Genomic DNA, 26,836 nt, shown 5'->3' on the forward strand with positions numbered 1-26,836 from the left:
AAGAGCTGTGGTTATTCCTATGTGCCTCCTAAATTTTGCCAGAGCACCTCTCTCTTTTTCTGTATTTTTTAAAAATGCAGGAACTTAAGTTTGTTGAGAGTTCATTATTAAATTTCAGCCAAATAAATTAGTCTCCTCGAAAGTTCTGGGCAGAGAGAGCAACAGGAAACTAAATGAGCCATAATCTTTTGTGAAAACAAACCAACCAACCAACCAAAAACATTATGAGATCTCTCAGTCCTATATTTGAGATAGAAAGTAAGAAATCTCAAAAAAATGAAGGGATAGAAGAGAATTAGTTTGTCTATAGGGCTTCGTATGACAAAAGAAGATGGCATCTGGGGTTTTGTTTTGGTTTGTTTTTTTCCTGTGATTTTAACACATTGATTTATTTAGTTGCTGCAATATTAGAAGGAATTTCCATTTTATGTTGAGATTGCTACATTTTAGCTCCACACGCATTCTCCGTTCAGCAAAAAATAACATGGCATGTAATGCACTTTATCTAAGAGAAAACTCTGGGTAAAAGCTGAGCATATCTTTGCAGAACTCTTGACCTCAGCTTTTTCTAGGAAATACAGAAGTCAGTGGTCTTTTTAGGTTGGTCTTCTAATTCTGTTGTGCTTTTCATCTATGACAAACACATATCCTAAACTTTCTCTAGAGGACAAAACTAAATCCAGTGGTTCTAAATACGGCACAGTTGAGTGAGTTCTTTTATTGTGGAATTGCCGATTTCTGTCTATTCTAAGCAAGTTTTTCTTTTAATTTTAGAGTTATCCAGGATGTCTTCGCTAACAGAAAAGGACAGACCCATCGTTCAGCTGTTACTGAACACTGGCACTTGCCCACGATGTATTTTGAGGTTCTGCTGCGTGGGATCACAGACGCTGTATAGACGTCCATACAAGGTTTGTTCTTTGTATTTGTATTAGAATGTGTGAACATATGGATGCAGCGTGCTTTGTGCTACCTTGGAGGAGAAGGTTGTTGCATTCTTGTGCTCTTTGCTTGGGAGGAAAATGCTTTGCAAAATGAGTTATGAAAATGCCGCTACACTGTGCAATGTTGAGAAGCTGCAAGTATTATACAATATAGCAATTGTGGGTTAAATGTTAAGTTTGGCTGTAAAAGTTGCTGTGTATTCCCTGAAAACACCAGAATGCATTAGCTCTCTGCACATGGCTCTATCACTTTTGAAGCAGAGCAGCTATGATTATTTCTTCCATTCTTTTCCCTTTAATGTAATAAGTAGTAAAGGGGTGCAGGCAGTGCAGCTCTTGCAGGGGAGGAACCATCTATGCTACAACATTTTGCCTTATCCTTCTTTCAGTAGCGTTGGCAGGGGAACATAACTGAAGAATTACGGGGCACATGTTGAGGATAAATCTTCCTTTTTCAATCAGTCAAACACAGTGCTATTAAGCATCCTTCTTAGCCGGCTTTAGTGCTGAAATTCAGTGTTCTTCCAACATTTCCTAGCTGTGCACAATCATTCTTGCCTTTGTTCTTGTATTTGATACTCCTCTCATTGTGTAGGCTAAACAAACATCCCCATTTACCTGGTCTAACTCCTTCTCTTTATTCTTGCATCTTCTGGTGTCTGTCCCAATTGTTTCAACTTCGTTCCAGTTTAGACTCTCCCAAATTAATTTTTAATATCTTTGTTCTTGATCCTTTTCCGTTTGCTGTCAATCATTTGAGAAGTGTTCATTCTGCATGCCATTTTTTATTCTTTTGCATCTCTACCTAATTTTCCTCTGAGTTGCAACAACACAGCAACTGCTGTCTTTGTGACCAAAGACCTTTTAATAAATCTTTCTTTCTGAACTATGTCTAGCTTCTGTCCCTCATCCATCCTAAAATTCAGAGACGTGCAATTAATTCTTCTCTCTCCTCACCAGCACATCCTTTAATTTTTGTAGGCTTCTCTCTTTATATGAAGTTCTTCCTTCATATATTTAATTTCACTGTCAATTGTATCTGCTCTCATTTTCTTCTCACAGTACACTAGCCAACTTTCTTCCTAGTTGTCTGGGATAACAGAGTTGGAGGAATTAAATTCTAACAATCTAAATGACAAAAAGACAATAAACATATATTTTCATTCAATAGTAATGGGGTCAAAGATAAATGCATTTCTGCAAATCAGGTCTGTAAAATGTTTTCACTATTCTGGAATGTTAAAGCAGTCTGTTCAGCAAAATTCAGTTTCTCTGGATAGTATTTTGAGAGAAATACAGCTTGGAGCTTTTTAATTGTGTAGATGTCTTTTGGCAGAAACTTCAGGTTATTAATTACATAAACTAAGGCTAAACTGGAATGGTTAGTACTGCCTTTTAGAGTGGCGTTTGTAAGTGCTTGTTAGAGCGTTAGAGAAAGAAGCACTAACAGTATGATTCCTCTGTTTGTGTTAGGATTTGATGAAAGATTTAAAAGAATTTCTGAAAAACAATCAAGAAAAAGAAGATACAGTTTGTTTTGACCCAGTTGACCCGCCTTGTAAGAGAATCAGACTTGAACACACGGAAGAAGGGCCTGACGATCTGAACCACAATGGAGCACTCCGGCAGATGCCTTTGGGTAACGGTGAAGATAATGCAACGGAGAACTCAGCTGTGAAGGTTTGCAATGTGTGTTTGGGAATTCTTCAGGAGTTCTGTGAGGCTGACTTTGTTAAAAAGGTAACTAACCAGTATTTAAGCTTTATGTGTACTTTTGTTGGAGCTCGTGTATGTTGGGGCCTCAGATTAAAAAACACTACGCAGTTAAACAATTGAAAGAGACTGGAAAACAAAAGGAAAAAAATACCTATTTTGAATATTTGAAATGTAGATGGCGCCACTCAACTACATACTGCTCCTTCACAATGTGCCGGTACCTCCTGTGCAGCTGGAAAAAACATTTCTCAGTGTCACCATATTCTCCCCAGGCCTTGTCATAATGTAACTTTTTAAAAAATAGCAGTACTGGTGCAATGGAATGACTGCTAGGAGCACATTTTCTAAAGGAAAGGACTAACTGATACGTAGTTACGGGAATTTAGGAGATAATCTGAGGTTCAACTGCTTAGATTACCAGGAAAACCTCACTGTAAATGGTGACTATTTCTAGATGGAGGGAAAAGAAGGAGGCATCAAATGCTGTGCTCCTCGGCTTAACTACACATTGCTAATATAGCATGAGTCTTTACCGTGTGCTACTTCCCACAGGGGAAGAAAATGTTTTTGATACAACAGACTGTAAATAATGGAGAAAATACGACTTAGGAGAGAATATGGGCATAATGAGTGTTGCAAATATAATCTCTGAGCAATAAAATTGCTTATGTGACAAGCTGAAATATCAGCTGGAAAAATCACGCTTGTGTTTGAGATGTTTAACAGAATTGGTTTAATAGCGTGAATATATTTAAAAATGGGACTAAACAGCATAGTATATAGTTTCTGCGTTGTGGTGTGTGATGTTTCTTTTTTGTTTCTGTTGGCAGAGTATATAAATCTTTGCAGAATCCACTTGTAAGACTTGTTTCAGAGTTACATTCTTGAGTAGCAATGGAAAATCTGACAGCGTTTGTTAAGGCACCACAAAAAAGTGCTTCTTTGATAAAGAAATTTCATTATCTGAGATGCTGATTTCACCTCGAAAGCTCAGAGTCAGTCTTTGTTAACATTCACATGGATTTGCAGTGATAACACTAGAATAAAGAATATCCTAAAAGGTTATCGACTTAGTTCCATTGCTTTGTTTTAATATTTAATATTAATTTCTCTTACAGGTGTGCCAAAAGGTTACATCTGCTGACTACCAGTTCACTAGTTTTGTATTTTCAGTGTCACTACCCCCACAGCTGTCTGTCAGGGAGGTAAGTGTTTACAGATATTTCTTAAATGCTTAAAATAGAAAATAACTGTGGAATTTACAAGCTGGAGGTGGTTTGATTTTTAATTACTATTGTTTAAAAAAGCCAAAACCACGTGCCAGAAGCGAAATCTCCTTTTTGGTGAGTATTATTTTAATTAATAAAGTGTCTGAGTCACTTCAGTTTTCACTTAGCCCAGGAGTTACTTTACATCTGAAATTCTAAAAGGAGTTTCTTTAAACCCTCGGTGTATTGTTCCCTTTGGTACAGATGCCAGCTCTGCTTTGTGGATCTTCTCGGAGAGGAAACTGCACAGCTGGTGCCTTTCCTGAAATAAATGATAATTGGTAGTGCAGAATACAAATGAAGGAATTTGAAGATGAACTCTTTAACTGTTCAGCATTTTAAATGATGTGAAAATATACATTTTAATAGTCACCTGTCTTGGGCATTGTTGAAAGTCTAGAATTGTAAAACTAGAGTTCATAGCAGTTGTAAAACTAGTGATTTTGACAGCAATTTTAATCAAACTTAAATTGTTTACATTTCAGTCGTTTAATTACAGAGGATAATGGTAATATGGAGGAGTGTATAACCCTGTTTTTTTTAATGGAGGGAGAATACTAAGCATAGTGTAACTTGATCAATGAAATGACAATTTTTGCTTAGCTGTGAGATGTTTTACAATGTTCCCCTGCCTTCTGATAGAAAGTAATGCAAAAATACTATTTTCAAGTGCAATGTGTAAGTCTTTACGATAGATGCCTACTATGGTAAGATGTAGTAGAAGCTTCACTGAACATGGCAGAAACAAGTGTAGGTCTTCTCGGATTTATATATAGACCTATGATGTGGTCTGTTCTCATCTCACGTGGTTTGGTTGTTAAATAAGCTACTACACTTTTAGTGTTGATTTGTACTGTTAGTTCTGGCATCTTGAGCAAATGCATTACGCTAACTTATATTCTTCTTCTAAGTCTTCTCCAACGTAAGATTCTCTACTTCCCATCTGAAATTAAGCATAGTTAGTGTGTTTGCTTCAGCTGCCACTGTGTCTGGTAAAATAATACCGGAACAAATTTTTTGTTGTCATCCAAAAAATGATATATGTCAAAAAACACGCTTTCAGGCTAGATGAAGTCTATGGATTCATGCATGTGTGCCCATAATGTTCCAAATGTAGATCAGACTTACTCCAACTTTATGCCTGGTATAAGCTTAGATGCTTTAAAAAAAGAGGATTCACCTTATTTTTAGGGTACTATTGATCAGTTCTTCTCTTTTTCCCATCTACCTTTGCTCGTCATTAGTGAGACCTCCCCTACTCCATTTGTTAGAGCCTCGATGAGCAAAACCAGAGTCATGCACGGAATCTTTTGGCTCGAGTCCCAGCTGCAATTCCCATGTTATCAGGCTCTTAATACATTTCCATTATGCATCTTTAGCTTGACAGCTATAGTTTATCTAGCTTAAAAATATCTTTTTTTTCCCATAGTACAGCTATAAAACGATGAAGATGAGGAAAGAAAAATTGGATGCTACTGTTCTTTCTTACTCTTCTTGTGGGTCTTTGCCAGAAAGCCTCGGTAGAGGGTGTTATTGCATTGCAGTTCTAACTCAGCTACGTTCTCACACTAATCCGAGCAAGCAGGACAAGTGGTGCTGTCTGCTTTTGAGGCAGCCTTGGCTATAAATGGAAGCAAAAATAATAGTTTGCTTCAGAGAGTTCCTCTTGCTGATTGAAATATTGGTGGTACACTGAAACTGTGTGGCCTGGGAAAACTGACTTGGCAAATGCAGTTGGTAGAAACCCAGATTTATTACTTTATAGTAATGTTGTCTTCTGAGTGCAATAAATTATTAGTTTGGTAAGAGGGATGAGATGTAGCTTTTAACCTGTCCATCTGCTTCATTCAAACTATCTTGTCCTTATGTTAAAGCAAACAAACAATATTACACGGCTTGGTACAAGCAAGGGAATAAAAGTTGTGGTGTAGGTCCAGAAACAAATAGGTGGAATGAGGTGAATGAGCAGAAAGCTCCAAAAACAAATCTGTTCTCTTTGGAAAGAGTTTTAGTTCGTCTGGGGAGCAGGTCTGCATTAGGAAATTCCTACTGTCCCTTCTATTCCATCCCTTCAGTCTTGCCAAATGCTAAACCAGCTGTTTTGAAGAGGTGAAAACGGGTGACGGTGGAGAAAGCAGCTCTTATAAATCATGGGGGTTTATTTACCACCTACCCGTTGATCACTTCAGAAAATAATTGGTAAAAAGAGGTCCTGTTTTACAGTAACAGAAAGGCAGCAAGTAGTATAGTATGTCAAAACATCTCCCAAAACGCTTGGTGTTGAAAAGATGTCTTGTTAAATTCTGCTTTTAATTCTTTGAACTGCACTGTACAAGACCATATGTAATTTTTTCATAAAAGGACACCCCAAAGACAGCTTCCCTTCCATTGACCTTTTGTAGGACACACAGATTTTCTCTGACTTCTTTTTAACAAAAAAATCAGAAACTGCCTCCTATTATTTCCTTCAACTAATTTAATTATGACAGTTGTCATCCTGCCAAGTCTAAAATGTGCGATAGGAGCTGAAGAAGAGTGGGATATAAAATTTACATTTGCCTAGTATTTGTATCTGTGATGCAAAGAAGCTATCGCCTCTTTCCACAAGTAGGATATTTGATTAAAATAAATCATAAATACAGGAGTCCCAAGTTTATGTCAGACAGCTATATTAGAATATGAAGTGAGTCATGCCCTTCAAAAGGGTGAGTGTTAGCTCTGTCTCTAGTCTCAGTTGTGATCCATCATCCTGGTACTTGCTACAAGGACATTGATGCAAATAGCATCTGTAGTCATTACTCCCTGTAGGACTGTGTACACCTCATCATGGAATTCCCCATCTCGAAGCTCTTTTCTAATACAGTGAAAAAATGCCGTGGCTGGGATTGCACATGGTGCTTCAGCTGTTGCCACTGTGAGATCCCTCAGATAGCATTAGAATAATATCCTGCAGCTTGTAATCAATATAGTGCCTGAGCTAGTGTATTTCAGAAATATATTTGCTGTTAAGCATTGCCCTGCAGGCTTGGGCTCTGTAATGAGCATTTTTCATTTTCAAACCACTTCACAAACATAAAGTAATTACGAAGTAGAGGGATCTGATCCCCTGCTTCACATACAGCTGGGAGAGAGTAGAGCAGGGGAATGGAGGCCTAGGAGTAGAGGGGTTTGGCTGGCTTGGTGGTTGAATGTGATTTGGAATTTGGGATCTTTTGGCTTCTGTGCTCACAGTACCCTGATCTATTGTTTCCTCTTAATTGAAGGGGGAAAGTAATTTCTTTGGTTCTCTTTCAATTTTGAGGTCAAGAGAGAGGAGACAAAATTTGACCTGTGGTCTCATTTTAGCATAGTTACTTGCATCCAGAAGTTTTTCTGTATTCTGTAATTGTACCCCCAAAAATCAGGGGAAAGGAGTGAGGTTAGCCAGCCACCCGAGTACCCAACCTCCATGTGCTTTAAATCAAGGCATATGAGATTTTTTGAATTGGCATTTGTCAAATGCAGATTTCGAGACCTGGTTCCATGGTTGTCATATTCTCTAGTTCAGAATTATGTTCAAGGGATTTCAATTGGAAACTATTTTTATTTATGATTTTATCTGGGTTATTATGCAAACAAGATTACAATATCCTTCATGGTGTTTTGTGAAGCAGTCTTACTCATACTGTCGACATATGCAGTATAATGAATCACAGTGAATTTGAATAAACAGTATTCTGTCAATACAACTGTATTTATTTTGTTCAGTAGTGTGCTGTATCGTGTATCTAACAAAGTTTGTGTTCTCTCTCCGCCATCCCTCTTTCCCATTAGTACATCTAGCACTTTTTTTAGGTCTCCCTCATTCTTTTAGATTTGCCTAAGAAAGGATAATAGACTTTTTTGATGGAGTTCCTCTGTCAGTATGTAAAAGAGATCTATGATGTGGTTCCTCCTGATATCAATGAAAAGGCGACACGATACTGGCTCTGCTCCTTTAAGTTTGATACATGTTTTCAAACCTCTTCATTAGAATTATTTCCTTGAGATGAGATAGTTGTTCTTTCAACAGAGTTTGGGGGGAGGTTATTCTTAAAGCACCATTTATGAAGAATTAAAGACATGTAAGGGGTCTAAAATGCTGAAGAATTTAAATCAGTAGTGTCCACTGCTTTTGAGACACCAGCTCTTCTGGACATTGCATGTGTGTATATGGTTGTATGACAAGCGTATGGAGTCACTTTTTTCTGCCACTTTACTAATAGTCTGCAGTCCACAGATTAAAAACTGCTAATTTTTACTTTTTTCATTGCGGTTGTTTTGAAGGGCTTTTCTTATTCATTGCATTTGCACTGATCTGATAGGCATTCTGTTGAAATGGAAATTGTACAAGTCTTCTGAATGCCTGTATTCCAACACCACTTTTTTCCCCCCTCTTAATTAAAGACCTAATAGAAAGGCTATTTGAGGTCAAAGTTAAAATTCTGGTTAACTGTAATGCGCTTTAGTTTAGTAAGGTGTGTTTTCATTGTGGTGCAGAGAATGGCAGTCACACGGAGGCAAAATTTAAAGCCTAAAGCACTGAACAATTACCACACTGAAGTAATGGATCATCTTGAAGAATCCGTCTGTCAGTACAAAGAGAAGTGAGACTGCAGGGAGATGCACCTCTCAAATGTTCGGCTGCTCAGAGCAGACTGTGGGAAAGATGCTTTTGGAAGCTTTTGACATAGCAATGTTGTTTGGAAGTCTGCAGTTTCTTGATCCCTTTAAATTTGGTTCAAGTCTGTTAGTGTTGTGCTGTTTTGATGGCTGTTGTGCTTACTTTTGTATTTTTCTATTGTCCATTCATACCACTGGTAATTTTAATTCTGCTTTTGATCTTTGGTATAACCATTGTTAATTCTTCCACTGCTGCGTTCCATCTTTTTGTTTTTTAAGGCCAGATAGAATTTGAGGTGAATTGCAAACTGATGTCTTACAAATAAAACCAAACATTGATTCTATCTTTCCACTTCTAGAGCAACAGCTAAATTAAAATCCTAACGCTTCCTTTCTGTCCCGAGTTTTGAAACGGTCTCTCAAATTGTTGGAGTTTTGAGCCTTAATTTCACTTGCTTTTCTTCTTTCTCTTCTTCCTGGGCACGGCTGGTGACCTATAGTGTGCTGCTTGGCTGCTGGTAAAGCAGGAAATGGGGTGAGTAATTTATTTTGGCAACCATCATACCACTGCTACTAGAGATTCCTCCAGATTTAGAGAAAGGCAGGACACTCTTACTATAACTTTCTTCCAGCATAGTAGAAATGAGAAACCACATAATGCAGTGGACCTGCTGAGACAGGCACGTTAGGAGAAAATTTTAACCAGGCAATTAATGCTGTATTTTCAAGGTCAAGGCAGTTGCTTCCATATAATGTTATTTATGCTAACAGTTGTGGAATATGTAGACACACTTCCTAGTCTTTGACCAAGATTTTAAATTACTTTATACCTTCAAAATTAATCATAAGGAAATTCAGAACTGAGATGTGCCGTCATTTTTGTTTGTTTTGGTTTGGTTGGTTGGTTGGTTTTTTTTTTAATTATTATTTTTTATTGTCCATAGCATTTACCATCTGCCCGACAAGAACTCTGTTATATAGACACCATTTGTCTATATAAAAGTTGAGCAGGCAAGAAGATAATTTCATAGTCTTGTCCAGTTTACTTGATGCTTATGAAGGATAAGATGGCAGCTGGTTTTACTATTTGTGGGATTTTTTGTTTGTTTTTACCTGGTTTAGGGGTTTATTATTGGGGTTTATTATCTCTTTTGCATCATAGTGTGATTATAGCTAGGACATGGCATTTCAACCTGGAGTGCAGGCTGTCTGTCCAGCTGTACAGCTTTCAGTTAGTGTAATGGTCCTGAGAGGTGCCACGATACCATCTGTGAGCCAGAATCTTCTTGTACATGGAAGACAAAATGAAATAGAGACATGTTCATTTTGCCTGCAGATCAGGTTTAGTTTACATGAATAATAACTGAAAATTGTTACTCAGATAATGGTGTAAAGTTAGTAGTGTAGTGAGAAAGATATTAGAGCAGTGGGTGCAAGTTGGATTTGGCTCTTCTTTTTTATACCTCAGTGTTTTGAAATCAATTTAAACATTTGATTCTTTGTGTGCTCCAGGACACTACCTCTCCAGCCCAAAAAAAACCCAGAAAAGAAGCATCTATTTTTAAATGTTAGTGAAAAAGAACACTAGAGAATAGAAACTGGGCAGAACAAGATGTTCCTTAGGGTGGAAGCTGGACAGGAGGCTCCTTAGCAAGTACCAGAGATGCTGCCCTGCAGGATCCAGATACTCACTTTGTTGATTTACTATCAGAAGGATCTTGCCCCTATTTGCATGTACCTTCTGTCTTTCTTGTCTTAACGTAAGTGCTTATGTGACCACCCGCAGAGCCGATCATCTCACTGATCTGGCTGAAAAACAAAGCTTTTTTTGGTGGATTAGGGTTTGCTTTTAAATGGGCTCAATAGGCTGGTGTTACTCAGCATGCTGTGCAGCGTCAGCATGCAAGTGCTGGCAAGAAAGCGTGGCCAGAGGCAGGGAGGAGGCAACAGAGTCCTAAATTGGTTTGAGCTGACTGTAGTTACACCTTTAGCTACTCCCTGCCAAACCCTTATGTGTTTCTTGAGAAGCATCTTATCTCAAACCCTGGTCTGGCCTTCATGTTTCCTCAGCACTTTGTTAATTCAATACAAAGATTCAGTGCAATTACAGGAAGCCTTGGAACAGCCTTCTGTTCCTTCATGCCATGTTCTATATGCTTAATACTCTTGTCCTTTTTCATTTGTGTGTTGTTTGTTTACTTTGGGACTAGTTACTGAAGTTTGTCTTGAAATACTATCTGTCATGTATCATCTGTCTTTGACAGACTCCTGTGCAAGTTATTCTTTCTTTATGTATGTGATTCAGAAAACTGGGCCTTTCCTTGGCAAAGGATGACATTGTTCAGCTGAAAGAAGCTTATAAGTGGATTATTCATCCCCAGTTGTCAGAAGAATTGGGTGTTCCTGCTGATGGAAAGGTGGTGTATAAATAAGAAAACATTTCTTTTCTCTGTGTAGTTTATATATATATATATATATATATATATAGTTTGTGTGTGTATGTATATAGTTATACGCTTCTATGTATCGGGGGAAAATATATATACTATTTTTCCCATATTAAGAGATAAACAAATTGTACTGCTCATATATTCATTATAGAGAAGAGCAAGGGGAAGTTTTAACCAAAAATCTCCAAGTCTCAATACTGACAGGTCCAGTCTTCATTTTTGTACACATAGATCATTGCATCTTCTGAAACCGTCGTGGTCTTTTGCTGAATCTCTTGTGCTTGGGTTGCCGTCCTTTTATCAATGAGACTTTTTCAGTTTTCTCATTTTCCAGGATCTCTCTTTTCCAAAGCCTGAGGAATGCTCACACATTCCTCCTTTGCTCTCCTGTTAGTGCCAACACAGTTACTGCTCTGTGAGATAAATTGTTCAGGTTGTTAGCATGTTAAATTCTATGGATAAAATACATTTCTGACATGTACTGAAAGAGGAAAGACTGGTCCTTGTTCACTTCAATGAATGCTAAAGATAGGCATGCTGGAACCTGTAATACCTGTAAGTAGGCGATAGAATTGTTTTTTCAAACCCCGTTTTCAACTTTCAGATTCTGACTAACATTCTTAAAATGTTTCTGAAATGCATTGACTGAACATGACATTCAGGTGTTGCCAGACAGATTCAGAAACACCAGCACCTCGAATGGAAAATCTCTGCAAACATGGCTGAGGACAAAGCACTCTGCAGTTTTGACTCAGAAACAGCGACAGGACTGACCCCAGGACTAGACTCACTTAGTCTGTACTTTGGTTTCTCAGCTTCCATAATAATTACAGCTTGTCTTTTCCCAGGGGAGCTAATTGAAAACATCCCCTTTGTCTTCATGAAGAAAGAAATGCTCAGTTACCCTGAAGATGATCCAAGAAGAAACAAACTTCTTACATACCAAGTTAGCAAAAGCTCTACAAGCACCGAGCCACTCCAGACATCATTGTACCATAAAGTTCCTTGTCTAGTGCTCTTTATCTACAAGGCACTCGAAAATTAGCCAATCTTTTCAATAGCCCTCTTGAGGTATCCTGGTTTCTGAATAACAGAAGTAATGACTGTTGTTTGCCCAAGGCCAAAGAGGGAATTGGGGGTAGAACTGAGATTACACTAGAGTTTCTGGTCTAGCTGTCAATCCACTAGGAAGTGTTGCCTTTCTTTGCCCCAAGGCCATCCAGTCATTGCAGACGAAGCCCCTGACAAAATTTTACAGTGGTGACTACTACAGGGTTTTTATCTTTATTCCACGCTACGCACGGCTCTCCCAGAAGGTTTGTGAAGTTTAGTGACCGTAATAGGCTTTGAGCATACGCTGCCTCTGAGTCAGTTCCCTCTGCGCAACACGGGGCCGGTGTCTATGATGTGTAGGTCACTCATGTTTCTGAGTGCCCGCGGATCATCTTTGGTTACTTCAGAAGTGCAAATGCTATTGTGACACAGGTTTTAATGTCTTTAGATGATGTTGTTGAATAAAAGTGTGACTTTCTCTTTTGCCTACCTCTAATACTACAATATTACCTAATGTTACGATAAGGATGCTTGAAAGTATCTTTCCTGTTTGTTTAAAAAACGATTACCTTCCTTTTTTTCTTTTAATTTAGAGTTTGTTTGAAGTTAGTGTCATCTTTGCTCACCCAGAAACAGAGGAGGAGTGCCATTTCCTGTAAGTTTTTATATAAATAACAAAAGATCCTTATCTAAATATTGTGCAACCTTGTTGGATTGGATTCACTACAGATGAGAATGTGCAATGTTTATAAACCAGAATGGGGCCTGCATCTGAGCTTCCTCATATTCAGATAGAGTTGCAGAGCTTGAAGTTGTGCCATCTCTGCTTAATTATGTGCTTTAAAGCCAATAAACAAAATCATCCAGAATTTTGATTGGAACTGGAAAGAGAACATGCAGATAAGTTGTTCAATTGCAGCCTTTTCAAAGTCCATGTAGCCATATCATTTTACAAAATAAATTCAGACCACCTAGTTGCAGGTGGAGGAATCTTTTGAGGTCGTGCCTGGGTTTTCCTGCTCTTACAGGAGACACGGATGGGAGGGAAGGCTTTGAAACGGGTTAATCCCACTGAGCTGGTTGATTAAAACAAACAGAAGTTCCCATAGTTTTTGGTCTGGCCCAGTAGAGCATCTGCTGTACACAAAGAAGCAAAATATTTCTGTGACTTTAGCTAGCATTTAATCTGATTTCTCAAAATCTAGCAGTAGTATATTCTGGATAATTAGCTTCACTCTTCCTGTTTGCTGATTTAAAGTTTGCTTAGTTTTATCACTTGTGTTCCTACTGCAAATTAAATAGGAGCATAGAAAGAGGCTCAGCATAGAATTTCTAACTTCCCTGATGTGTAGTGACTTCATGACTTGAGACCAGCGATTTCCTTTGCAGCCTTTATATATTTCCCTAATTTTGCCCCTTCTGGCAATTTGTGATCTTTGTTTGAATGGCCAGGCTGCCACCTTCTTGGTTTTCAACAACTGCATCCTTATTTGTCTTTGGGGTGAGGGAACGCGTGCTTGGTGACAAGCAATGGATTACCAGTATCTGCTGAGCTTCTTTCCTTTCAAGCTTCTTCAAGACTTGGCAAAAGGTGGAATAAGAAGCAGGGCCACACTGCTGTTCTTAATAACATTACCTGCAATCTTGTAAAAGTTCAGAAGTTTCTGGATCCTGCACCCTTTTCTTCGTATTTATTTAATCTTGCTTGATCCGTTCTTGTTTTCTGTACTGCGCTTCCTTCCTCTGAAAACTCTCAGCTCTTATTTTCAGCCCATCCTTCCATCATTTTTGTGGTGTTGAGTGTGTTATGGAGCCAATGTCAGCGCTCCAAGCAGAGTAGCCATAGAGGTGAAAGCTCTAAAGTAGGAGGAGTCCTCCAGGTCTGCTTTTGGGTGGCATTTCCAAGCATGGAATCTGCAATTTCTCACCTCGCAAGCTGTTCTTACACAACTGTGTAGGTAGGTGTGCTAAAATGACCCTTGGTTTGACATGGAAGACTGAATTGGCTTCTGTTAGTTTATATTTGGAGATTTATGTTTAAAAGTGATATTTACATTCTGGAAGAGGGAAGTTGTGATGCTTTGTATCACAAACTGGCCAGGCAAGTTGCTTGTATAGAAGCTGCAAGAGGTCAGACCTGCTTCCGTGTAGCTTGAAGTAGTTACAGAGGTGTTGAAAAGCACCAGCAAGAAATGATAAATTGTGTTGTCGTCTGGAAATCATTTCTAACTGCATACATAGAAATCCACTCATAGGAACAGCAACTTCCTCTACAGTACTCAGAAAAAATGTTTCACTGACTTGGCTTTCACTTTCGTGAAACAACCAATAGTTTCCTTTTGAAGGGGCAAAGCACAAATGGTATCGAACACCTGGGGTTACTTTTTCTGTGCTAAATTGAATTTTCCTATCCAGAAGCAGCAATTTGAATCGCTGCTGTGTAGTGTGCATTGTCTAAGAACAGCAAGATGTTAGCAAATCTCACAGAGAACTTAAACATTAATTGTGACCTGGATTGGGAAGGATTGGGAAGGACTGAAAGCCAAACTTCTTGGGTGCTTTTCCATCCCTTTCTAGATCTTTAGATCAAGCGGTGCACACCTTCCACCATTTGTGGTTTAGGATAAAGTTAATTTTCAAATCTGCTCTGTGCTAAGCTGTGGAAGTGAGATACTGATACATTGGTACAAAGACCATGTACATGCTGTGCGTATAAGTCTGTCTGTTTATTTCTTTTTCTGTAAGAGTAGCAGCTTATTTTGATTTCTGTATTTAGAGCTACAGCCTGTCCAGACTGCTTCAAGCCAGCGAAGAACAAACAGGTAGGATCTCTCATCCAGGAATTTGATTGTCATGCATTAAAAGTAGCATAAAAGATGATCCTCAAGCTCTCTGTGGGTAGAACAGTTCAGGTAAGTCACATTGTGAACATGAGACTCTGCAGCCAAAAGAGAAATGATCACACTGCACTTTTCATGTCCTCTGATCCAAATGAAAGACACAATACACACAGGATGGTTTTATCCCGTCTGCCTCTGGACGAGGGGGAGGAAACAAAAGGGACCTTGCCACTTGTTGCGGGCCCTGAGCGCGCACACAATCATTGATGGAAAAGAGGACGTGGAAGAATAAAAACAGTTGGAGAGAAAGCGATATAAGTAGGACAGTGGGTGTGATCAGAAGGAGAACAAGTAACTTCTATCAGGAGCCTATGCAAGGCCTTTTATTCTTTCTGTTGAAGAGTCTACCGAGGTTTGGCAGAGGCAGTCTGACCTGGGAATTCTGCCTACTCTACTCCACCTGACCAATAAATGCAAGTCTTTTTTTAGCAGGATTGTATTGTTATAACTCACCGCTTGCTGCATGGCTTTCCTTTAAAAGGGGGGAAATCCCCTATGAGGAGTTAAACCAGCAGGGCCCGGCTCTTAGAACCACACGGGCAACAAGATATAGGGGAATCTAAAGGAAAAAATGCCGACTTTGAAGAGCCGTCAGAGGTTCAGCCTTACAAAGCAGCTGTGCTTGAAGCTCAGCTTCAAGGGCTGCGTTAATCAGAGAACTAGTGTAAAAACCGGCTTCTGATTGAAAATTTCTGTGTCATCTGCTGTACATACGTATTTAAACCTGCTGCTAGTTTAAGGGGTTTCCAGCTCAACTGTTCTGTGAGGAAGGGAAGTGCTATTATCTCCAGTTAATGCCTAGAAAGAGCAGCTTTCCTGAAGGCATCCGGGCACTCTGTGTTAGAGATTGTCCCAGCCGAGGTAGGATTCCACCTCACTTGTTACCACGTTTGTTTCTCCTGTTCTAGAAACCTAAATTCTCTGGTTTCTGCCTCATTTAATTTCCAGAGGTGTGCTTAGCCTTTGTTTCAGCTAACCAAAAGGCAGGATATTCTAAGGAGCTGGAGGAGGTTTATTGGGATAGTGTGACAGTGACTTTAGACCTGCTGAAAGCCGGTGGCACTTGGTATTTTTACCTGTGTGAAAACAGAGTGAGGAAACGTGCTATTGTTGGTACATGTCTGCTAGAAACAAGCTACTTGATAAATCTTAATTCTACAACTAAATAACGGCTACATACCAATCTGTCACCTGTGCTAATTGCGCTGCTTTCACGTTGTGCGTAAAGTTACTTGATTAAATTTTGGCAAAATTACCTGCTGCTCTTTGTTGCCATTTTCAAGTTAGGGCTGAGATCACGGTGAATTTTTGCTGATACAGAGTTGCTTTTAGGTGTAAGAAAACACAGAACACAAGTGAAAAAAACTATATATTGAGAAGTGTAGTGTGTGTGTATGTTTTAGGGTTTTTTTCTTGCTTAGGCATATCCTTTCTTAGCTTCTCTTCTTGACTCATTCTTTTATTTCACTGTGCAGTCTGTTTTCACTAGAATGGCAGTTATAAAAGCTCTAGAGAAGATAAAAGAAGAGGATTTTCTCAAGTAAGTATATATTGAAACTAGTTCTTAGTATTGTGCTTTTGCATAGAATTAGGCTGGAGGGGAAAATATGAGGTGGGTAAAGGCGTGGTTGTTTAAATTCTGCTAGTTTACTGGTTATAAACGTGTTGCATTTTCTATTCTTCTGGTAATAAAATGTCATTCCAGATCTTTTATTTAAGGAGTCAATGTTTGAATTGAGCCACAGAGGATGGAAAACTGGACATGACACACGTGATGGTCTTTTTCCCATGAGTAAAAGTGCTTCGATTCTCTCGGGAGCAGCCCAGGGGAGAAATGGTGGGGCAGAGCTGCAGTTCTGCTCTCTGCTTTCGGCTTTACGTCACTGCAGATCTCGGGGCTGCCATGGGATTTAGGATGGTTAGAAGTGAAAACAGTTTGCTGTAGCGTCACCCATCATTTACATTCAAAAATCTTTATGTACATCCCCAAAACCACAGCAGAGATTTAGAAATTGTGGAACTTCCTGCTGTGTTTTGAAGCTTAGAGTTTGTAAAGCAAACTTCTCATTACAAGAAACACTTTTTCCTGTATTTCCAAAATGTTAGGAGCTGAGTTTTAAGAAAACACCAAGTGCTGTAACACGGTAAAAATGACAAGCAGTGGAAGACATCTAGAGACATTTTCTCTGTTGTCCATTGCTCTGTTTTCTTCGATTTCCAGCAAATATTTACTAATAGATCCTGATGGTAGTTTTCAGGAAGTATTTAGTTTCATTATTGCTACGTCTATAGTGTGGCACATCTTATTAATCCCACTTTGGAGTGTTAGCCTCCGATAATGTTTGATGATAGGTTGACAAAAGTATTTGCAATGCAGTATTCTTGATTTGCTTAAAGTTTATCCATTTCTTGGCGTTCCAGCTTGCCATGGGAATACTGAGTTTACACTGGCGCTGCGTTTTGTGTAACTGAATCATCACCTTTCACACCATTATTGCTATGGTGATGCTCCATCGTGTTCTGATATTACTAATATTTAAAAATCTCTTTTTATACAGGCATTTTCCATGTCCCCCAAGTTCACCAAAGAACCTCTGCGTCGCTCTGGAAATTCAGTGCAATAATGGTGCAGTTTTTGTGGCTGGTAAATTGATTCATTTATTTGCTGCTGTGTTGTCTTGAAAGTAACTTTAAAATACTATCACAATATCCACTGTTTCATTTTAGGTTGCTGTGCTGGATGGTTTTATCAGAATTGATCTGTATGGAGAAAGAGACAGAGGGGTAGCTTTCTGCATGTGATTTAATACTGGTTTTGTGATTTATAGTTTATAGCTCGTTCCAACCAAAACCCAACCAAACAAATGAAAAAAAGCAACCAAACAACCACAACCCCCCAGGCAGAATAGTGTCATTAATTTTTAAAGAATTAAATCCAGAGTAGAATAATTTATTGCGTGCAGTGCGGTTATTTTGCTATTACAGTAACTGAAATGAGACAAGATCTTAATTTGTAAGCAGTTTGAGTTGGTATTGTCCTCTTGACCTTATCTGTGGTGTTCACTGATCGCATGTGTAGAGTCTTGCATCTGGATAGGAACAACCCCAGGTTCCAGTGTAAGTTGGAGAATGACCTATTAGAGAGCAGCGTAGGGGAAAGGGACCTGGGGGTCCTGGGGACAGCAGGGTGACCATGAGCCAACACTGGGCCCTTGTGGCCAGGAAGGTCAATGGTACCTGGGGTGTATTAGAAGGGGGTGGTTAGTAGGTCAAGAGAGGTTCTTCTTCCCCTCTATGCTGCCCTGGGGAGACCAGACCTGGAATATTGTGTCCAGTTGTCGCCCCTCAGTTCCAGAAGGACAGGGAACTGCTGGAGAGTCCAGCGCAGGGCAACAAAGATGCTGAAGGGAGTGGAGCATCTCCCGTGTGAGGAAAGGCTGAGGGAGCTGGGGCTCTTTAGCTTGGAGGAGACAGAGGGGTGACCTCATTAATGTTTACAGACATATAAAGGGTGAGTGTCAGGAGGATGGAGCCAGGCTCTTCTCGGTGACAACCAATGGTAGGACAAGGGGTAATGGGTTCAAACTGGAACACAAGAGGTTCCACTTAAATTTGAGAAGAAACTTGTTCCCAGTGAGGGTGGCAGAGCCTGGCCCAGGCTGCCCAGGGGGGTTGTGGAGTCTCCTCCTCTGCAGACATTCCAACCCGCCTGGACACCTTCCTGTGTAACCTCATCTGGGTGTTCCTGCTCCATGGGGGGATTGCACTGGATGAGCTTTGAGGTCCCTTTCAAACCCTGACACTCTGGGATTCCCCCCAGCTTTTTTAAAAGTTTCAGGAGAAGCTGTTAAACCAAGAAAACACCTGTTTTGGTGTTTTTTGTTTTTTTAACCCACTCTTGTTCACATTGAAAGCTCAAATTATTAGAACAGGGAGTTGAGAGAAAAAAAAAATATCATTTTCCTTTTTCCATTTTATGGAAAGAGAATTTAGCCGTGTGAAGCTGACTTCTGAATGATTAGTCATAGTACTTGCATTATATGCCCCAGTGAAACAGTATTAGTCAGTTCCCCCATTTGTTTGTGTGGGTTTTTCTGCCGATCAAAATGCAAGAAGGAAACATTATTAGAAATAGGAAAATATGATACTGAAAACCAAAAAAAAAGAGATGACAGAGGCGCTATATTATACGCGTGGCTACTCCGAACTCATTTTATTTCTATATGCAAAGTTTCAGATTGAAACTTGTTTGTGCAGAGGGGTTACTTGTTATTTATGAATGAGTTCCTTGATTTGTGCATATTTTCACTTCTTATAAAAACCTGTCAATAAGAAAGCTCATCTTGGTCATCCAGGTCAGCCTTGTTCTTGGCTTATCGGAGTCGTGTCACGGGAGATGAGACGCTCGTGTGACATAACACGAGACCGTGACCGGAGTCTCTTTGCACAGCAGGTTTTCAAGGTTCTTGATATTCCTATTGGTTTATTTCTGAGATGTTTTGCTCGCCTGGTTTTCCTTGTAACACACCAAAGCACTTTAGTTCGGGTTTCTTTGTTGAACGTTCAGGCAATGGCAGAATTTGGATTGGAACCTGAACTACTCAATACAGGGAGGTGTGGGAACTTCGCTTGGGACACCTATACATTGGCGGACAGGTGTATGTATAACACTGGTTCGGTGTATGCAAAGCTGGTTAAAGACTGATTCAAAATCATCATTTTTCCATTCAGAATTAAGTAGACTCAGAATAAGCACTTGAACCTCTGGGTTTTCCTTCCCAGTTGAGTCCAACCACTTCCAGTTGTGTTGCTAAGGCTGTACCTGGAGGTCTCACTGCAGGAACAGGCTCTCCAGGGCCACCTTTCATCTCGCTACCAAAACTCTGGTCGGTGCAGCAACATCAGTTTCATCCCATTGCTCTAAAGCTCTTGTCTTAAGTTTAAGCCTGAAAATTTCTTATCGCTGCAATGAAAGTTAAATGCGTCATGCTGTGCAATACTGGAGGTTTTGTACATTGCTTTAGGATGATTACAGGTAACACAGTTGTTTTTTACAGGAAGATATAATAAATATTCGAGGAATTTACCTCAGACTCCCTGGATTATTGATGGGGAGCGGAAGCTGGAATCTTCCGTTGAAGAACTGATTTCAGAGCATCTAATAGCAGAATTCAAAGCAGATAGTGAGTATCTAGGAGATCTTTTACCGTATATATTTCTCGTCATTACTAGAATGTTTTTTCTTTGTAGCTACTCACTTAATACAAGAATATAAGGGGAAAAAACTATGGGTTTTTATCCCACTCTTATCCTTCCAAGTCAAAGCTTGTCAACTTTTCCTATTTATGATCTGTGAGTAATTAGATGACTGCTTTATTTTATACAGTGTCTTTTATCCTTCTAAAATATCTCCTCGGTTGATCTGATGATGCAAATATAATGGTTTTATGTAGTAGTATTTCTGCCTAGCTGTACTTCTGAACGGCCGGCAATTCATAAAGTGACTTATAATGATGTTTTTGCCATCAGTGTTGCATAATATCTTCCCAGCCTTTGACCACTTCATGTTCCTTCCCTTCATTCATTGATTTTCTTCAGCGCATGGAGTTCCACAAGTTAAATGCTTAATTACCCAGATGAAATAATCGCTGCCCGTAATTTGTTGTGTCCTAGACGTATGATCATAGAAGATGATTAGGTCGTTGCCATAATATGAGCAGAGAAATGAGAGAGAATAAAAACTGAGGGAAACTTTACACTCTGTATGTTCCCTATGGAGGAAAAAATGGAAATCTTGGAAAGCATTGGGTGTATTTGGGATATAAAGTTGTGTTTTGGAGGAAGGATTTTTATTCATAGACTTGAATTAGCTGGGTAAGAAGTGAACACAATTAATTAGTAAGTAGAATTCCTTTAGGATGGTACTGGGGTGTTTTTGGACCTTTTCAGGGTTATAACATTCAAGCCAAACAAGTGGGAATGTTCTTAAAGAAACTTGTGAACCTGATGCAATGAACAATAACTATCCCAGATTTGTTTAAATACCATGTAGGTATTTAATGATTTAATCATTGTTTAATGATGTCTCTTTGAAGCAGGTTTGCAAACAAGTTCAGAAAGAAAGTATTTCACCTTTTAAGCTATAGAGAGTATTAATGTAAAATAAATCCTTACCTCCTTTGTTCAAATCTCTTACAGGCTTTAATTTTTCTTCCTCTGGAAGAGAAGATGTGGATGTAAGAACCCTGGGCAATGGTAAGGCTGGGAACATCCCTTCTGAAACACAGAAACGAACACAACGGTCAACAAAAGCTCCCCTAAAAGATCTTGCTGAGTGCACAAGCGTGTGACTGAGTGGGCACGCTTTGACATTTTAGCTTGGAAACATTTTAATGATACTTAATCTATTCATTCCCAAAGACATTCCATAAAACCAACTGAAAGAGGAGCCCTTTTTCAGTGTCCTTGGCTGCATAGACACCTGCAACCACATAGCTTGTTAGGAGTGCTTATTTTATTCGCTTCCTATTTTTAAGCCGTATATGTCAGGCTAATTCCTCTCTTGTTTTCTGCTGGGTCCTACTTGGTCTCACTGTCCCTGAGGAGCGCGGAAGCCGCCTTTTCTTTTTGAACCTTTATGAAGGTCAGTTGCTTTCCAATACGCTGAAGTTACAATAGCCAAAGGAGGAGGGGAAAGAAAACGTACACATTAACAATGATGCGTTCCAGTTGCTGCCTGATTTATAGTGTATTTTTTGTCATTGCTTATACTGGGGATCATCCCTGGCCCCGAGGACAGAAAGTGCGGCGATTGCAACAGATGTTTAGCTGAGGGAGCGGGATTTAACATCATCTCGCACCTGGGCATTGCTGTAGGTGACAGAAAATAAGCTAATTAACTTTTTTTTTCTGATTTTATTTTTTAATTAGCACAGACTTGTACAAGATGTCTTCTGGGAAGTTGTAATTTGCACTTATTGCTGATACTGGGGTTTAGTAGCCAAAAAAAGTCCCACGTTTCTTTCCTTCCATCTGATGCTACATCCCTAAACCCGCAAGTCCTCTCCCTGTTCTCATAACAGTCTTCACACCTTCCAACCTTACCACATCAATCCAAACGTTCATTTAGAACAACATGTTCTTTATGTTTTATGACTGCGCACGTTGCCAGGAAGGCCCTTTGCAATCGAGCTTGTGAATCCTCGTAGAATACACTTTACTGCGGAAGAAATGAAGGGGCTTCAGCAGGTAAATCATTTGCACCTCATGGAACTCATAAAGCATGTGTTTCGTCCCTAACTGAGCAGTTCTGCTAACTGATTCTGTTTTAAATATCGCAGACAATTAATAACTCTTCAGACAAAATACAAGTGCGAGATTTACAGCTTGTCACCAGGTCAGTATTTATCAGCGCTGGCAAGGGATTTCCAAGCCATGCTCTGGGAGTTCTGCAAGCGTTCTTGCTCACAGCGTCATATAATTATGCTTATATTATGTGAGTAATTAATTTCTTTTGTTTAGAGAGGCAATTGGTCGCATGAAGGAAGGTGAAGAGGAAAAGACAAAGACCTACAGTGCCTTAATATGGACGGACAAAGCAATACAGAAAGAAGATATCGCATTTCTAGACGATATCAAGGTATCTGCAGCTCTTTGTGCTGATTTATATAGCACCTGTCCTCGTGCCCTAGGGGAGAGTTTATATAGGTGCAGCCACGGACGTCTCTCTGTGTTATTTTGGTTGGTTTTAGGGTTTTTTAATGAGGGTTCTTTTTGCTATAGGGACTTTTGTACCTCTTGATCCCCTTCTCACGCTTCCTTACTTGCCCACTGCCAACACCACAAATTATCGGTGTGGTCGGCCTTCCAGTAGACCAAACAACATTATAAAAAGCAATGAATGGGAGAGGAGGAAATCTGGCACCCGCGCCCCTTTCTATCCCTTAGATCACGTTCTGCATAAGGAGCAGAGATCTTTTATTCTGCAAGCTCTGAAGCTCTTCCACAGCCACAGCGATTTGGAGCTTGGAATGCTGATGGAAAATAAGGCAAAGAGGCCGTACGAAGAGTTCACTGAGCACTCATGAGACCTTTCTCCAAATGATGGAGAAGCATGGTCAGTTTTTGTTGTGCCGCGCTATTTCCTGAGCGCCTTGCCCATGAAATCGCTCTCAGAGTTGTTACAGTTCACGGAGACAACAGTTGTAAATGTTATTTGTTAGCGTGCCCACTCACTGCCTGCAGAGTTGCCATTCAAACTGCTGCGTCTCATTTGGGAAAGGGGGTGGGAAACGAACTTTCTAAAAGGCTGTTACAAGATCTAATCTCATTGCTTTTCCCTGACTTTAATTTCTAGGTTGTAGTTTAGACAAAGCGTTTCGTGGGTGGGATTGGGTTTTTTTGATTGCCCCGAGGCTCTCGGTGAGCTTCCAAATCCTGGAGTCATTCCAGCAAAGGACTATGGAGATTTCAAGGTTATTCCTCTGTATTTGTGATGCCTTTAGCTTGTGTTCATATGAGGCCTCCTCATTTAGCCTCTGAGATGGTTTTCCTTTTTCCCTTTGATAAACATGACAAAAATGAGTCTTGAGGGCCTCAAGATTACTCAGCTACCATAACACAATATAAAAAAAGATGTGACTGCTTCACACTACATGCGACTCTCACAATCTGTGCGGCGTGTTGCACATTTCCTTCCCCATTTATTTCGTTACCTTCTTGCGACAGGAATTAAAACTGGACCAGAAGACGCCTCTGCGGGTTCTTCACAGGAGGCCCCTCGCTGTGAGGTGTCGCATCATTCACACCATGAAATCCCAGTACATAGACGAGCATCATTTTCGCCTCCACCTGAAGACTCAAGCGGGAACGTATCCTTAGATACTGTTAGACAACACGTTTACGAAACAGGGCGCCGATCGGGGTCATTCGGGTAATGCGAAGTTGCCTGCTTTTATCACCGTGGTGTTTCTAAATCCCTGCTCTTCAGCAGCCACATGTTGCTGCATAATATTTGCTTTTATGTCAGAATTTCACATTCGGGGCTTCCTTTAAAATTGCCACCAGCCTGTGTGTCTTTTTGTGATGACCAATGTGATAAAGGACGTGATAGCAATAAAATGTACTGGTTAAAGATACACTTAAGCTTTTTCTAATTTAACTGATAACTTTTCACCTTAGAAAACAAGCTTTTCCACATTATTTAATGCGCTGCAATGTGTACTGTAGCTTGCTGCTGCTTATAAGATAGGAGTCTTGTCACAGACTCACCACTCATTTTGGAATAAAAGAGAAAATACAGGTCAATAGCGCAGTTTTTTGGCATTTGAGTTAGAAGCCAAGAATTAGGAAATCTTTTAAAGATATATATCGGCTTTACAGGACATTCACTGCAAATTGGCTATTTTTTGCTTTGAGTGTTTTCCACCGTAATCTTTTGTTTTACCGTTTGATTTGTGTTAAAATCCCCCTTTCCTTAGCATGTATTTCCAGCTACATTAAAGAATTTGTGCATGGAGACTTTGGAAGAACAAAGCCCAATATTGGCTCCCTACTGAACAGAACCGCCGACATTCTGGAGCTGGATGTCGAAGTAAGTTGTTCGCTGTTTCTCTTTCCTGGAAATCAGTAACGTGGTTGCGTTTGTGAGATGGTTTCAGTGGAATTTAACCAAATCAACATTCCTTCCCACAGTTAATAGAAAAATGGATGTTAATGCAAAGCTTGTGGTTTGTACCACATGTGACAGGCGTCCTGTGCTGAATTTGTGTTGCGGAGGGATGGGGAGACGTAAAATTAATTGATGACAATTATTATTAGCACCCACGGAGCGATGTTACATGTACCACATCGTTTCTTTTCAAAACCGAGTCCGATAAAAATAGGAGAAGCTCAAACTTCCTCTTTCAGTGCTGGTTCAAACCCAGCAAGAAATTACATCTATTTGCTTGCTGGAGCCAGATGAAAAAAACCCCTCCATTTGTTGTGGTTAAAAGAAGGTACATAGAGATACGGATTTAATATTTAACGTAGCGGTTTGGCGAGGTTTATTTCAAAATGGCTTTTCATTTCAAGTAGCCAATGATCAGCGTGCTTCTTGTCGTGTATTTCTGGAAAAGTGCCCACGTGTTACATTTGGCAGAGCAACCACAGAGGGTTTTTTCGTGTATTTTTAGGAGGATAATGCAGAAAAAGAAGTTGCAGAGGGCACTAAAGTGACAGCTGGAAACAGGGCTGATAAGCATCGCTCTGGTATGGTTTGGTGTCGCTGCTATCGGCCGTAACTCTCAAAGATATCTAGGGACTTGAAAATAATTAGTCACCTTGCTAATAACGCGTTTTAGCTCAGCCTAAGAGCCTAATCCTTCGCTGAAGCTGGAGATTAGGCAAGGAGTAGCTGTGCTTAACGCAGGCAGTGCTGAGCCAAGGCGGTAACGTGCGGCGTTGCGATGGCAAAGGGCGACACTCTGGAAGAGCATGAGCAACAAGTTCATGGCCAAAGGGAACCAGAGATGTGGCCTCAGGGAGGAAAGACGTCATCCAAGTTGTAATAATTACGACATTTCCTTCTATTAAGGTGTCAGGTGTGTTCTGTCCCTTTTGATTAACAGTTAACGACGTTGCCTGGATAACTCTTGCACATAATACTCGACAGCTTATTCTTTAGGTCTAGTCTAGGAGGCAGATGTAGGGACAGGTGATGGTTTTCTACTCAAGCCTTGCCTGCGCTGCCCAATACCCCAATAATTCTGTGGCGTTAATTAAGTCAGTTGTTTCACATTGTAAAAGCCCATCTGCAGGATGGATAGAAGATGATTCCCTTTTATATATATATATGTAAAATAGCAATTCTGCTGATTTTTGCCTATTTTTTTCCCCTTCTCTTCTAGTCCGTTGACGTTGATTGGCCTCCAACCCTGGATAATTAACTTCTCCAGCTGGGACGAGGGAGAAGCGGCTCCTCTGGTTCCTGAACACTTTACAGCTCTACCGGTTGGGTGCAAAGTGTTTCTCTTCAACATTTGGATCATGTTGATCTGCCAGGTTGATTCTTACTTTGAATCAACTTTAAACACTCTGGGAGAGGTCGGGGTCGTTCAGTCTCTAGCCTTATTTTTAGTGCTTCTGTGCATAAGAACAATTTCAGTAAGCTGGCATATTGATAATTTTTTAAAATAATTAAGAAAAAGTGCAAATGGTGTACGGAGCAAGTACATCAAATATGCTTTCTGCAGTAGTTTAAAATGTTTTAATTAAAAATAACCCTCCCTCAAGCCATGTTTTCTTAAACTCTTTTTATATGGGATGCCGCAGCTTGCTTGGCTTGAGATGGGACAAAACGTCTCCCAGCCAAAGTACTTTTCAAAAGGGAAAAAAAACAGTTTTCAGAGGAAAACTTTGCATGTAAACCCAAGTTTTTCTCATTTAAAAACATGAGCGATGCTTCCTGGAAACAGCAGTTGAGGTTCTTGAGGCCTGAGCAGCCCTTGGCCCTGCTGAGAGTCGTGTTCGGGCGCAGGGTTTCCCCACTGAGTCACCACATGTAAAAAGATTGGGAACTCCTTGCTCTGAAGAAAAATAGGAATACCAAGAACCTCCCGGTACAGACAAATACAAAATGTACCAAAGAATTGAGAGAGCAAGACAGAGAATAAGCTTTAGTTTGTAGCATAATACATTTTTTCTAGTCAAACACCACCTGGGAACTTGCCTTGAATAGGGACAACCTGAGTTTTCCTCTTTGCTTGCGTGATTTTCAATGTTTCCTGCAAAGCAACACCTACATCTCTAAGGAAAAGCCACTTGGATGCCTGTAGCACATGAATCCATTAGGAAGCTGCTTCTGCTGACCCGAAGTACAGAAG

At 39.9% G+C, this 26,836-nt stretch overlaps 1 protein-coding gene across 1 annotated transcript; it reads left to right on the forward strand.

Annotated features, from left to right (window-relative positions):
- Positions 1-785: 785 nt before the first annotated feature.
- PUS10 (pseudouridine synthase 10) lies at positions 786-25,951 on the forward strand (the record flags this gene model as incomplete). The annotated part of the gene is made up of 17 exons (XM_080341325.1): positions 786-911; positions 2,418-2,684; positions 3,779-3,865; positions 9,070-9,104; positions 10,875-10,986; positions 12,666-12,727; positions 14,849-14,894; positions 16,448-16,512; positions 17,531-17,616; positions 20,030-20,155; positions 21,171-21,227; positions 22,144-22,220; positions 22,313-22,368; positions 22,494-22,611; positions 23,700-23,842; positions 24,465-24,564; positions 25,862-25,951. 17 exons carry the CDS (start codon positions 786-788, stop codon positions 25,898-25,900), a joined length of 1,602 nt encoding a protein of 533 aa, XP_080197451.1. The 3' UTR covers positions 25,901-25,951.
- Between the last annotated feature and the right edge of the window lie 885 nt (positions 25,952-26,836).

This window comes from Nesoenas mayeri (genome assembly GCF_963082525.1).
Source record: "Nesoenas mayeri genome assembly, chromosome: 3".
Lineage (NCBI taxonomy): Eukaryota > Metazoa > Chordata > Aves > Columbiformes > Columbidae > Nesoenas > Nesoenas mayeri.